The following is a 15,376-nucleotide window of genomic DNA, read 5'->3' as shown; positions in this document are numbered from 1 at the left end:
TTGTTGTTCACTGTTTTTGGCTCATTATGATATGCAGATGAAATGAAGTGCTGTCTTTTGATGGTCTACATTTTTTGTAATTTGTTTTTGAATGCATTGGGCTTCTGTCATCTGCTAAACTCTGCAAACTACTGCATGTTTTTTTTCTTGTAGCCTTTCTAAAGCGTAAATTTCACCTGAAAAACACAACAGGTTAAATGTATGAGAATGTTTTTATTTATATGTAAGGGTGATGCCCCTGTGCTCCTCCATTTGTTCTGTTTTGCCTCTATAAATAATCGCTTACTGTATAAGTTAACTTCTCTGTTGTATATTCATAATACTTTCATAATGATATTACTTCTTTTAGCAGCGAGTGTTCGTTTCTTAAAACAGTTTGTGGACAATTTTTAGTGTACCAGTTCAGTTTCAGATTGTACAAAAGGTCAAAAACCTTTCTACAATTTAAAATTAATAATTGTGATAACACAACCTTGGCTATAGTGCAGTCATATCCTTCTTCATTTTAAATACGCAGGTCTTCAAATTTGCATTTTTTACTTACATTTTACTAGAAATGCAGATCTACTCCTTGGTTTCGGTTACGTCTTAGGTACGTTATTGTTTATATCTCAATAGAATTTGGATCCAGGTGGTCAGTCTGTTCAAATCTCCATCTGAACACTTCGTACTGGCCTGGCAATAATCCTGATGCATATCTTGAAATACCGTTCTGTTCCTTCTGTAATATTTTCTATTGTTTTATTATATTAAATGCCTATGTTTGGTTATTGGCTGTAGCTCTGAATATTTTCTTTTTATTTCCTTCTCCACTTATTTATCTACATATTTATTGTAGCTAATCTCTTTTGTGCCATCACTATGGTCGTCTTATTTCATCTCCTTCTATAAGTGATTTTGTGGTTGAACAACTTTAACATTAATTTCATTACATTGCCACCCTTGCATTTTTCTTCCTCGTAAGAATATTCAGCAGTTACTAAAGAATAGTCTGGCCAAATGGCTAATAACTCATTCAGTGGTTAAAGTGTTATATTTCTTCTCTCTACAATTTTATTAAGTAAACCGTGGCCTGCAGAGAGATATGAGCAGCATCTCTGCAGAACAAAGCACTCATTACAAACCAGTCTGATTATTCTTAGAAACCATCACAAACAAAGCCGTATTATACTGTATTTGTGAAACAAGATTCTTGGCACTGTCCATTCACTTAGCATGTTTTATTTCATCAGGTGTCTCAATTCCAGCTCACCGTGCTGTTTTGTCAGCTCGTTGTAAAGTCATGGCTGCAATGTTCAGTGGTCACTATGCAGAAGCAAGTAGTTGCGAGGTGTCCATAAACGCCGTCTCCACAGACACGTTCCTGTCCTTTTTGGAGTATCTCTATACTGACATCTGCTGTCCAGGTATGTTAAATGCAGCTTCACAGAATATTTGATACACTTTGCATTTTAATGATTTTAAAATTATGTGCATAGGCCTTTTGATTCTACAAAGCATTCCATGTTCATTTTTTTCTGAATGTTTAAGTTTTGTTTGGTTTCTCTTTGCATTGGCAATAAAACTTTAATATTTAAAGCAGTGTTTTCAAGTTCAGTCCTGGGGGACCCCTGTGACTTCAGGTTTTAATTCTAACCAATTTTACAATTAGTAAGTCATTACTACTTTTAGGTGATCTCACTGTCTAGCTATGCGGTCTAAAATATTTCAGAGAAATTAATAAATATATATATTTTTGGAATAGCTTTAAATGTCGTAAAATTTCTTTTTTTTTACTTTACCCTTTTTTATAGAGTTTGCTCCCTTAATTGTATCCAAATTTTGGCACCGTTAAATGAAAAAGGAGAACAATGATGTCATTGCCAGTTTCACTTGAAACGTTTCTTGCAAATGAGCAGAAACGGGAATCCAGCACTGAATAACAGCTCCATTTTACCATTCAACAGTGTGGATACCATTAAGAAAGCAAACTCTGCTGAAGAGGGTGAACAAAAGGAAAATGCCAAAGGCAGCTTAACCATTTAAAGTTTCAGCAAAAATACAAGCATTTCAGAATTTCACAGAATAGCAGCATGAAAACAAAACCTCAGTTTAAAGTCGGGACGACTCATTCATTGTGACATTGATTAGAATAAAAACTTGCAGCCACTGGGGTCCCACCAAGACTGAAATTAGTAACATCAGATCAAAAGAATGACCTCAAAACAAAACTCAGAATGTTTTATTAAAAGTTTCCAAATGATCCTGAGGTAGCCTCTGGCCATGAGTGTTTTCGTGTTTCCCATATATCCTCTCAAAATGACACATTGGAGAAACCAGCAGCCAATGTAGCTGTCCTGGATGCACTGCAAATCATCTGCTTAAAGTAGAAAATATATTTGTCTAAAGAGAGTGTGGATTTTGCATAAATAAAAACAACTAAAGAATTGAAATGCTGCACAAATGTAGTGCTTTTTGTTTAATTTCTAGGTTTGTAGGGTCATTACTTTCACATGTACAGAGGGCAGTAAAATTCTTCCTTACCTGTGCTATTCACCGCTTGCGTCGCTTCCTGCTGTGGTCAGGGATGACAGAAGGGTCTGCTGCTGCACAGACAACTGGATCTTGCTGGTATAAAATTCCCAGTTTGCAGAGTGTTTTGTGTTCTAAGGCTAGTAAACCACGGCATAAGTTGTTCGATAACTCTGATGCACAAAGTACACGGATTATAGACCACTCTCGTATTTAACTGCATAGGAGTAGACAGTACATTTAATGTAAATCACACATCTCGGTTGGGAGCCAGAGTGGCCACTGCCATACAGGGCGCCACCATCTTGAAGAATGTGAACTAAATCTGCATAAACGCAGCAGTGGACATCTTTCCACACATACAGTACTTTTCTTACTGTATTTATGTTGATGTTTTGGTATTTACATGTTTCTGTTATCAGTCCAAAGACATGCAGGTTAGGTGCAGTGGCGATTCTAAATTGTCCCTAGTGGATGCTTGGTGTGTGTGTGTGCGCGCGCGCGCCCTGCGGTGGGCTGGCGCCCTGCCCGGGGTTTGTTTCCTGCCTTGCGCCCTGGGATTGGCTCCAGCAGACCCCCGTGACCCTGTAGTTAGGATATAGCAGGTTGGATAATGGATGGATGGATGTTTCTGTTACAGTAATCCCTCGCTATATCGCGCTTCGCCTTTCGCGGCTTCACTCCATCGCGGATTTTATATGTAAGCATATTTAAATATATATCGCGGATTTTTTGCTGGTTCGCGGATTTCTGCGGACAATGGGTCTTTTAATTTCTGGTACATGCTTCCTCAGTTGGTTTGCCCAGTTGATTTCATACAAGGGACGCTATTGGCAGATGGCTGAGAAGCTACCCAACTTACTTTTCTCTCTCTCTCTCTTGCACTGACTTTCTCTGATCCTGACCTAGGGGGATTGAGCAGGGGGGCTGTTCGCACACCTAGACGATACTGACGCTCATCTAAAAATGCTGAAAGATTATCTTCACGTTGCTACCTTCTGTGCAGCTGCTTCCTGAAGCGACATGCTGCACGGTGCTTCGCATACTTAAAAGCTCGAAGGGCACGTATTGATGTTTGCTTGTTTGTTTTTCTCTCTCTCTCTCTCTCTCTCTCTCTCTCTCTCTCTCTCTCTCTGCTCCTGACGGAGGGGGTGTGAGCTGCCGCCTTCAACAGCTTTGTGCCGCGGTGCTTCGCATACTTAAAAGCCAAACAGCCCTATTGATTTGTTTGCTTTTCTCTATCTCTCTGACATGATCTGCTCCTGACGCGCACTCCTTTGAAAAGGAAGATATGTTTGCATTCTTTTAATTGTGAGACGGAACTGTCATCTCTGTCTTGTCATGGAGCACAGTTTAAACTTTTGAAAAAGAGACAAATGTTTGTTTGCAGTGTTTGAATAACGTTCCTGTCTCTCTACAACCTCCTGTGTTTCTGCGCAAATCTGTGACCCAAGCATGACAATATAAAAATAACCATATAAACATGTGGTTTCTACTTCGCGGATTTTCTTATTTCGCGGGTGGCTCTGGAACGCAACCCCCGCGATGGAGGAGGGATTACTGTATACATAATAACATATTTTCTTGTTGGGGAAAAAAATTCAAAGTTGTTGGCTCGTTTTTTCGGGGTAAACATAATGCTAAGGAAGCTACGCGTAACTGTCACAACATGTAGTCCTGATTGCCAAAATTTAAGCCTGAGAACAAAATTGATCTAAATGTTGGATAGTTTTAAAATACAACAAATGGTTTGATCCAATGCAAAGAAAAACCTGTTAGCACACAAGAAGAATACTTAGTGTGTCTGGAAGAGGGACTCGTTTGTTATCCTCATCCACTCACTGCACGAGTCATGTAATGGTGGCGTTGTTTATGTCATTTGCAAACTGGGCTAATTGCATTGAGACAGATTGCCCAGGCATTTTGCAATGAGTAAGGCTAACTGGAAAGGAAAGTGATATTTTGCCAGCTATAAGGGCTCATTGGAATGAGCTTGGGCTATTTAAAAAAAATGTCCGCTTTCCTTCCATTTAGTCTGACTGGCTGCAAAACACCTGGGTAATTGCAGTGGCACAGATTTTCCATTTTGACCATGATGTATGCACTAACTGAGAAGATTACTAGGGACACCTGCTTATCTGTGCAGTTATCTAATCATCCAGTCTCGTAGTAGCATTTCAATGCATGAACTCAATTCAGTTTCACATCAAACACCAGGATGAGGAAAAATGGGATGACCATGGCATGATTGTTCGTGTCGGATGGCTCTCTATAACTGCTGATCTCATGGGATTTTCATACACTATAGAGTTTACCCAGAATTGTGCAGAACAAAAAACATCCAGTAAGCGTCAGTTTTGTGGACTGAGGCACCTTGTTGATGACAGAGATCAGAGTAGAATGGCCAGACTAGTTTGAGCTGACAGAGAGGCTACAGTAACTCACATAACCATTTTGTACAACTGCGGTGAGCAGAAAAGCATCTCAGGATGCACAACATGTCGAGCTTTGTGGCAGATGGACTACAACAACAGAAGTCCATGTTGGGTTCCACTCCTGTCAGCTAAGAACAGAAAGCAGAGGCTGCAGTGAGTACTGGCTCACCAAAACTGGATGGATGAAGACTGGGAAAACAAAGTGTGGTCTGATAAATCTCGATTTCTACTGAGGCATGCAGATGGAAGGTTTAGAATTTGGAGCCAACAGCATGAATCAATGCACCCGACCTGCCTTATGTCAACAGTCCGGGGTGGTGGTAGTGGTGTAATGGTGGTGTGGCTACGTCCAGCATAGTAATACACCATATCTCCAAGCAAAATTCGTCTCAAACTGTTTTCATGAACATGAGAATAAGTTCAGTATTCTTCAGTGGCTTTCCAGATCACAAGTTCTAAATCCAACAGAACACCTATGGGATGCAGCAGAACAGGAGACACACGGCATGAGCAAATCAGCAGAAATTGCGTGATGATGCAGTCATATCAATATAGACCAAAACCTAAGGAATATTTCCAGCATAATGAGGAGTCTGTGCCAAAAAAATTAAGTTTGTTCTGAGATCAAAAGGAGGCCCTACCAAGTATTAATAATTATTCTTTACATTTACTTCTCAAAGCACGTGTTGAGAGCCACTTCAGCCACCCCTAATGTGCAGCATCCACCTAGATGATGCAACAGTAGCCATTTTTGCACCAGTGCACTAACCACACGTGAGCTGTTAGGTGAGAGAGACAATTAGAAATAGGGGGATGATTGGGGGCTAGAATGACTAGGCCATGGAAGGAAATTTACTTGGGACATCGGGATACACCCTGCTGTTTACAAAGGATGCGCAGGGATCTATTACGACCACAGAGAATCAGGACCTCAGTTCTATGTCTCATCCTAAGGACAGCACCATTTTTACAGCACAGTGTACCCATCACTGCACTGAGGCATTGAGATACACATTCAGACCACAGGGTAAGCCCCTCCTGTTGGCCTGTCCAGCACCTATTCCAGAAGCAAAACAAGCTTTTTCCAAGATGGCTTCCCATCCAAGTACTGGCCGGGCCCGAATATGCTTAGCTTCAGGTGGATGGCTTGTTGTGAAGTGCATGTGGTATGGCTGCTGGTATATTAGTAAAGCGTTCCTAAGAATTTCCTTAGCGAGTGTGTAAAAGCATTTCCATTTAAAGTCGTTCAAAGTGATTACACACTGCATGAAGTGGATGTTCAATTTTATGTTTTTATTTTAGATTAATGAATTTCCCTGGATTGCCTAGTGTTGATATCAGGCTAGTATAGGAAATGAGGAGAGATTTAACTTGGTTTATTAATTGTCAGTTTTACCTTTGGCAAAGCCAGTAGTTAATTAAATAATTCAGTAAGGCTCCTACTTCCATCCATCCATTATCCAGCCTAGCTACAGGGTCCCGAGGGTCTGCTGGTGCCAATCCCAGCCAGCACAGGCCGTAAGGCAGGAAACAAACCCCAGGCAGGGCGCCAGCCCACCGCAGGGCACACACACACACACACACAAGGAACAATTTAGGATCGCCAATCCACCTAACCTGCATGTCTTTGGATTGTGGGAGGAAACCGGAGCACCTGGAGGAAACCCACACAGACACGGGGAGAACATGCAAACTCCACGCAGGGAGGACCCGGGAAGCGAACCCAGGTCTCCTTACTGCAAGGCAGCAGCGCTACCACTGCGGCTCCTACTTTATTTTCCTTATCTTTCTCTGTAGGAGGGGGACTTCAGCTGTTAGACTTAAATCAAGGTAACCGAGGAACATTCATTCTAAGCAACAGAATAACACAATGTACTACTAAACACAAGGATTACCGAAACATAACTGCATATATGTTGACATACTGTATAAGTCAGGTGGCAGACAGACAAGCATGTAACACAGAAGAGACTGGCTGTTTAGAGTTCTAATTTATCTTGGCACAGATAAATAGTTTTACAACAGCAAGTCTTTAAAAGTGATGTCCGATTTTGTGTGGAGTTGTTGCTGCTCTGCCTTCATGTGGAGGATTCTTCTTGTGTTGGAGTTCACTCTTTCTCTTTGCTGCTGGGGTGTTCTGTGCTGCAGATTTCTCATCTCGCTTTCTGTTGCTTCTTCTGTAACTTCAAACAGAAAAGCATTACTCTTTCTGCCCTGAGAGTTCAGATGCCAACGTTCTCTTCTTGGAAGTAATGGCAGCTTCTGAACAGACTGCAGAGTAGTTTTTAGTTTGCCTTTTGAACGGGCTTCTGAACAGATCTCAACTTTCGGCTCCCCAAATAGAGAGCCGCTCATCAGCTTTCTGGTTTCAGAGAGAGGTTTTAGAAGCTCATTTTGCAGAGTGAGAGCACCAAGAGAGCCTCCAAGGAGTTCAGTGAGGGAATCTGAGAATCTTTAGAGGGATGAGTGTAACTAGTTTATAAATGAAAGTGGCACCTCTCATGATTGAATTCAAGTCACTTCCAGTTACAAAATCAGTGTGTTGGTCTGTCCATCACAGTTGTCATTCATTGATTTACAGCTCTTTGTTCTGGCTTGAGTCCCTTTCACTCCTTCTGGCTCAAGAAGTCTGTTAGTGACACCTCTGCAAAGATGGAGGTTCAACTCCAATTTACAACCTTTGTTATCAAGTGAAGTACAAGCAGATCCTGGTGCAAGCTGGAGTTCAGTCACTAACTTTGGAATGTAATTTAGGGGAAGCTGAAGCTGGATTTCTATCAAATCTGCTGCCTTAATAGGCCTGGTGTGCCACTAAAGCCTAGCAGAATGGGCAGTGCCCACTTTGTCCTACACATGGGTGCAACATTCTTCCTGAGTCTTGTAGTAAAGCATGCTTTTTTTGTCAACTAGAAAATTACAATGTATTAATATGTTAAGCGTAGTTTCATTCTCTTCTTGCTGCAATATTTTAGGGTGTCGCATATCATACATAATACATTAGTAACTGTAGCATTTTGTATAGATTTAGGTTCTGTTTTCACAAAAACAGATGTGAAATTTAAAGTTTGTGTAACAGGGATGGAGTCTAAAATAATCTATGCATAAACACCAGTGGTCATAAAAATACCCAAATATCACCAATAGCCCAAATACAGATTAGTAAATGTCACAACTGTGAAATTGTTATAAGTGATAGAAAACGTAATGCTAGAATGGTATCCCACTCAGATTTCACTTTGTTTATCAGGTACATGTATCCTGAAGGGCATAAACGATTCAAAATGCAGCAGCACGTCTTGTGTTCAACCAGCCGAAGCGGGCACATGGTCACTAGACAGCGGCCACTACATTGGGTTCTTGTGGTGGCACATAATATGTCAAAATCAGAGTAGTCAGTGGCTCTACGTCTCTATTTACGTGGAGACACTGCTGAGTTCCTAGGCTCCTTCTCGGCCACTCAGGTCTGTTGCTGAATGACATCTAGTGATGCCATCTCTCTGGGGTATCAATTTCTTGTTATGTGAAAATATAATGAATTTTTATTATTACCTGGTGGAACGAGCTGCACATATCCATTTGAAATTCTGACTCCATCACTGTGTTTAAGAAGCGTTTGAAGGCTCGTGTTTGGTGAATTTCTGTCTAACTGATATTCCCTGTTAGGTTTTATAACTAGCTTGTTCTGAACTCTTCATATGAGATGATCAATTTTGTAATGTTGTCCTGTAACACTTGTTCCCAAACAAACCTCTAAACTGATGTGTATTCATTAAGGGAGACCATGTTTGCAAATCACTTTGATTAAATGTGTCTGCTAAGCAAATAAATGTAAATGTAAATTGGGATTTCTTAATGCTTAATCTGCAGAATATTTTGTGTTTGTGGAAATAAAACCGAAAAAAGCAGGAATAGATAGATAGATAGATAGATAGATAGATAGATAGATAGATAGATAGATAGATAGATAGATACTTTATTATTGACAAGAGACTCCTGTGTACTACTTGGACAGTTCATGGTGTATGTATAATATGTATAAGATGTAATATTTTGATAAAAACAAATTGAGTATCCTTAATTTAAACAAACACCAAATTTATTTTGTCTTTCTTGCATCTGCTTTTCAGCTAGTGTTTTGCAAGCCATGGCTCTGCTAATCTGTGCAGAAATGTATCAAGTGTCAAGACTGCAGCAGATCTGTGAAGTGTACATCACCACATGTCTGCAGAGTATGCCAAGCAGGGAGCTGGCATCCACCAGCCTTAGCATCATCAACCTTCTCAAGAAGGCTCAGGTAATGTTAACTGGCACAAGCCACCTTGGTTTTCAGGCAGTGACTAGCAGAGGTGCAGAAGTAAACCACACGTATGCTTTTGAAAACCATAACAACTACTGTGGGTCTACAAGATGATATCAAAATGGGTGCCGTGCTGGATTTTCTAAACTTTAAAGAAACACTACAGCACAATAAAGTCTGCAGAAAGTAATGGGGTCAGAAAACAAGATTCGACTTGCTGCTCTTTGTTTACGCAGCAGGAAGTTTACTACAAAAAAAATAGAAAGGAAAGAAAAAAAAGACGGTGCTGGTTCAACTACCTCATATAAAGGAGCATTGCAATTAAATTACCGTACAACTCAGAGTAGCAGGGGTTAAACGATCAGCTTTTGTGATTAGCCAATTTTTTTTTTTTAAGTAAAATTCAGACGCTTTAGATCGGCAGCTGATCGATTGAAGCATCCCTAGCGTCCAGTGGTGCCAGTTACTGCCAGACATCTCAGTACACACATATGCATTATGCAGGTGAAAGATGGGAAGAGCAGTGCGCAATGGCTAATGATTAGTGAGAATTACAGAAGCATGAAGCCTGTAAATATTGTCTTTGTATTTTATAAATATGTTTTGTCCTCCATGTGCTGTGAAGTAAATAACATCCATCCCCTTTTTGCATCCTCAACCAGAGCTCTCAAAGATTCACAGTATGAACACTGGCTGCTGCGTCACCCGATCACGCTATTTCAGTACAGTATATCTACGCCGAATAACTGGATTAAAACTATAGGTTTCGGTTACAGGTTTGCATGCAGTACACACTTTTTTGCTTGGCTGTATGACCGAGCCCTGCAAAAGATGGAAATACCAGTACATGTGCATCTCACCTTACACCCAGAGCTGCCAGAGTAATAATAACACAGGTATTTTTACTTCATTTAAATAAGTATTGAGTTAGGTTACTTGTTACTTTAAAAAGTATTTGAGCTACATAACACAAGTTACTTTTAACGCATTATCCCTAATACTGCTCCTGAGATTGTGCTGCTGAGGCTAGCACTGTACATTCATCTCATCCTCATAAATTTAGACATTTCTTAGGCAGTATAAATCGACCCTAAGGGATTATGTGACAGTTCAATTATCAAGTTGCTGTGAATAAACGGGTTATTAAATTGTATTGGGGCGGCACAGTGGCGCAGTGGGTAGTTTAACTGCCTTTAAAATTAAATTTTTTTTCCAAGTGATAAATAAAATTTTAAACCATTTGAATACTAGACTGATGTTCTGATTCTTGTTTTTAATTTAATCCAAACTAGCCAACCCGCGGTGTAGCATACGCCACATAATTATGTATTGATGGGTGAACACTTCCTGAACGACACAGTTGTCCAAATGGGGTGGGTTTGTGGATACCACTGTGAGGGAACGAAAAGATAGACCTCTGGAGAGAGCAACATATAAATGTCCGTGACTGAAAGCGGGATCGTCTGTGACGAAGAAGGCCATGCTGGTGAAAGTTACTTCGTCGGTAGGGATAAGTGTCAGCACTTGTAGATTAAGGTGTAGCGAGTCTTCGTTATTGATGCTTAATATAGCTTGCGTACTGAGATGTTCCGGAGTCACAGTTGAGAAACACTTTTTTAATGTCTTTTAAGCACGGGAAAAAATGAACATGTGAAACATCCGTAATGTAATAAGCCACCAAGAAAAGTAACATTGCAACAATGCTATCTACGACCCGATCTCTGTAAACAGAAGTGAAAACAAAATCGAGCCCGGTGTATTCTTTAACTGCCTTGTGGCACTGTAGTAGTGCTGCTGCTTTGCAGTAAGGAGACTGTGGAAGATTGTGGTTTCGCTTCCCGGTTCCTCCCTGTGTGGATAGCGCTTTGAATACAGAGAACACTGCTATATCAATGTAACGAAGTATTAACAGGAAATTGCCTTCGTGTAATAGTAAAAGGCAAATTATCCGCGACAAACAAACTGTTTTAAACGCTGCATACCAAGCCGCGGCGTCGTATATGCCGCATAATCACGCCGCTTTTTAAATGTTTTTTAAGCAGAGGGAAAAAAATGAACATTTGCAAAATCCGTAACGCTGCTTTCAGTAAGTACAATGCACACGCGTTTAATTTGGCGGCCACTTTTTGCCAGCCGTCTTTTCTGGTTTGGGCTGCTTTTGCAGTGTTACCGCTTGTGCATATTAAATCTTGAAATCCTTCGAGTAACTAATTAACTAACTAACACCCACCCACCCACACACACAGCTTGTGTGAAACAAATGCGCCCGTACTTTCATAATTTTGTTGCAGCCTATAGTGGAGTCAGGCACAGAGAAGGTCAGCTGCTGAGAGAGCGTCTCGACTGTTGCAGGACCTATATTGGTGAAGCAGGTGAGACGCTAATGAAACAGAGGCACAGGGCTTATTGGTTTTTAAAGACTGCTTCCTTCATTGTGTTTTAACCTCAGTTTTAAAGGATTGTTTTAAGGATACCATGGGATACCCTTCGCAAACTGTTTTAGACGCTGCATTCAGCAATTCACATCTGCGACAAACATGCCTCTTCTTACATGGTCCTGCTTTGGTGGGCAGGGAAACGTTTTCCATGTTCCTGCAGGACCATCTAAGAAGACGCATGTTTGTCGCGGATGCGAATTGCTGTATGTAGCGTGTAAAACAGTTTGCGATGTTGCATGCGGTCGTGCGTCGTAACCGAAAAGTCAACGTGGCTTAGAGCTGCATGCGGACTGTAGCACAGACAAACAGAAATGACGGCGTGTTTTCCGAGGCATCGCGTCCGAGTTGGTGGGCGTGGCTCTGCGAGTTTTCGTCGTATCCATTGGTCTTAGAGTTGATGGGCATGGCTCCTTTCTGCGTGCTTTCTTGGGTGTCGTGCCGCTCTGGCGGCGGCTTAGAGAATTATATATATAGATGCGACACAGTTGCTAATGTTATTTTGTATAAGAATCACTCTAGAAAATCTTTTAGAATGACATGTATTTGATTTATAATGCTAAAAAATGTTTATGTCAAAAAAGAATCCTGGCATAGCGCTGCTGCCTCGCAGTTAGGAGGCCTGGGTTCGCTTCCCGGGTCCTCCCTGTGTGGAGTTTGCATGTTCTCCCCGTGTCTGCGTGGGTTTCCTCCGGGTGCTCCGGTTTCCTCCCACAGTCCAAAGACATGCAGGTTAGGTGGATTGGCGATTCTAAATTGTGCTTGGTGTGTGGGGGTGTGTGTGTGCGTGTATGCCCTGCGGTGGGCTGGCACCCTGCCCAGGGTTTGTTTCCTGTTGGCCTGGATTGGCTCCAGCAGACCCCCGTGACCCAGTAGTTAGGATATAGTGGGTTGGATAATGGATGGATGTATTAAGGTTCTTCCTAGTTGTTATACAGTCATATGAAACAGTATGGGAACCCCTCTCAGCTTGCATAATAATTTACTCTACTTTCAACAAAAAAAAGATAACAGTGGTATGTCTTTCATTTCCTAGGAACATCTGAGTACTGGGGTGTTTTCCAGACAAAGATTTTTAGTGAAGCAGTATTTAGTTGTATGAAATTAAATCAAATGTGAAAAACCGGCTGTGCAAAAATGTGGGTCCCCTTGTAATTTTGATGATTTGAATGCATGTAACTGCTCAGTGCTGATTACTTGCAACACCAAATTGGTTGGATTAGCACGTTAAGCCTTGAACTTCATAGACAGGTGTGTCCAATCATGAGAAAAGTTATTTAAGGTGGTCAATTGCAAGTTGTGCTTCCCTTTGACTTTCCTCTGAAGAGTGACCGCATGGGATCCTCAAAGCAACTCTCAAAAGATATGAAAACAAAGATTGTTGAGTCTCATGGTTTAGGGGAAGGCTACAAAAAGCTATCTCAGATGTTTAAACTGTCAGTTTCAACTGTAAGGAATGTAATCAGGAAATGGAAGGCCACCGGCACAGTTGCTGTTAAACCCACCAGGTCTGGCAGGCCAAGAAAAATACAGGAGCGGCATATGCGCAGGATTGTGAGAATGGTTACAGACAACCCACAGATCACCTCCAAAGACCTGCGAGAACATCTTGCTGCAGATGGTGTATCTGTACATCGTTCTACAATTCAGCGCAATTTGCACAAAGAACATCTGTATGGCATGGTGAAGAGAAAGAAGCCCTTTCTGCACTTCGCACGGCGGAAAAAGAACACCACATTCTAAGAAAAACACCTGCTACCCACTGTCAAATCTGGTGGAGGTTCCATCATGCTGTGGGACTGTGTGGCTAGTTTAGGGACTGGGGCCCTTGTTAAAGTCGAGGGTTGGATGAATTCAACCCAATATCAACAAATTCTTCAGGATAATGTTGAAGCATTAGTCACAAAGTTGAAGTTACACAGGGGTTGGATATTCTATCAAGACAATGACCCAAAACACAGTTTGAAATCTACAAAGGCATTCATGCAGTGGGAGAGGTACAATGTTCTGGAATGGCCGTCACAGTCTACTGACTTGAATATCATCGAAAATCTATGGGATGATTTGAAGCAGGCTGTCTATGCTCGTCAGCCATCAAATTTAACTGAACAGGAGAGATTTTGTGTGGAAGAATGGTCAAAAATACCTCCATCCAGAATCTAGACACTCATCAAAGACTATAGGAGGCGTCTAGAGGCTGTTATATTTGCAAAAGGAGGCTCAACTAAGTATTGATGTAATATCTCTGTTGGGGTGCCCAAATGTATGCACCTGTCTAATTTTGTTATGATGATATTACATATTTTCTGTTAATCCAATAAACTTAATGTCACTGTTGAAATGCTACTGTTTCCATAAGGCATGTCATATATTAAAAGGAAGTTGCTACTTTGAAAGCTCAGCCAATGACATATGGCTGTATGCATTACAATATTTAAGTTGCTGCATTGCAAAACTTTTTCATTTGAACAGTCTTTTTATGGTGTAATATGACCTTAAAAATGCAAAACTTTTGACAGTTTAATACAGAAACATAAGTCTGAATTTATCATGAGTAACTAACTCAAGGTGTTCATAAGAAATGTAAAGATTTACTTCATGAGACAGAAGTAGAGAATAAACAAGAATAATTGAATCAGATATTTGAAATATTAAAATGTGTGTTTCAGTTTATATGTTTAAAGTCTAAATATTCTCAATTTTAATAGTAAATTATCATTTTTCAATTTTGAAGTAGGCTAAATCCCTCATAAAGGATCGTAAATTTATAATGATTACATCTTGCCTGAAGAAGGGGCCTGAGTTGCCTCGAAAGCTTGCATATTGTAATCTTTCTAGTTAGCCAATAAAAGGTGTCATTTTGCTTGGCTTTTCTCTATAATCACTGACCTTGAAATACTCTAAAACAATACCACATGGTTATGTTTGACACTTGTCACATGTGACCCTCTGGAATGGCTCCTAGAAGCTGGGACCACCGGTAAAGAATCAAATATCAAAAATATTCTCATATACACGATCAGCAAGCTCAAAGTTGCTTAACAGTGACACTTCATGGGCCTGTATTGACAGTTCCCTCTTTTTCAAAGTTTTGTGAAAAAGAGTAACTTTGACCCCACATATCATATTAGAGGGTGAACCCCGGGGGTTGGCAAAGGTGGCACGCCTCAAATCCTTTTGATCAGTTTTGCTGAAGACACCTATGGGTTCACTCTTTATCATAAGGGTGTAATTTGCTGCACAAAATATGGTCTAAAAATGGCCTAGAAATGAAGGGGTTTTAGGTCTAGAGGGCCAAAAATATGGGGGAGCCTGAAAAAGCTCAACATGTTGCACAACTAGAGACTGAACAACATGTCATACATGGGGGACTTCTTGTACTGGTGAGTCAGGTTGCAAAAAACAAAGTGACTTCAAAGCATTTGTAAGTAATTCTTATAAACACAATTAAGATTCCTGGGAATTTCCAATCTTTTGATATTGTGCCCATTTTGAATCATACAAGTTATATAGCGTGAATTGTGATAAAACCTTTGTTAATGTCAAACAATGTTTTTTCTTTAAATGTATTTAAAGTTATGGTAGCAAAAGTGGTTTTAATTAGCTTTAAGGTTTTTGAAGTGCCTTTAACAAGGCCTTTCAAGAATCTAAATAGGAGTTTTATTTTACTTACGTCACCATATTTCTTCTATTATGTA

The 15,376-nt window shown here is 40.5% G+C and overlaps 1 protein-coding gene across 1 annotated transcript in view; it reads left to right on the top strand.

Moving 5' to 3' along the window:
• The window catches only part of rhobtb3 (Rho related BTB domain containing 3), a 110,862-nt gene that overhangs the window by 91,101 nt on the left and 4,385 nt on the right, over window positions 1–15,376 (top strand). The window contains exons 9-10 of the mRNA XM_028804772.2: window positions 1,233–1,406; window positions 9,074–9,240. Of these exons, the coding sequence (XP_028660605.1) occupies window positions 1,233–1,406; window positions 9,074–9,240 (341 nt within the window). The remainder of the gene's footprint in view (window positions 1–1,232; window positions 1,407–9,073; window positions 9,241–15,376) is intronic.

This window comes from Erpetoichthys calabaricus, chromosome 7 (genome assembly GCF_900747795.2).
Source record: "Erpetoichthys calabaricus chromosome 7, fErpCal1.3, whole genome shotgun sequence".
In the NCBI taxonomy this organism is placed as follows: domain Eukaryota; kingdom Metazoa; phylum Chordata; class Cladistia; order Polypteriformes; family Polypteridae; genus Erpetoichthys; species Erpetoichthys calabaricus.
The sequence above is the reverse complement of the archived record's forward strand: the minus strand, read 5'-3'. Positions and strand labels throughout refer to the sequence as shown.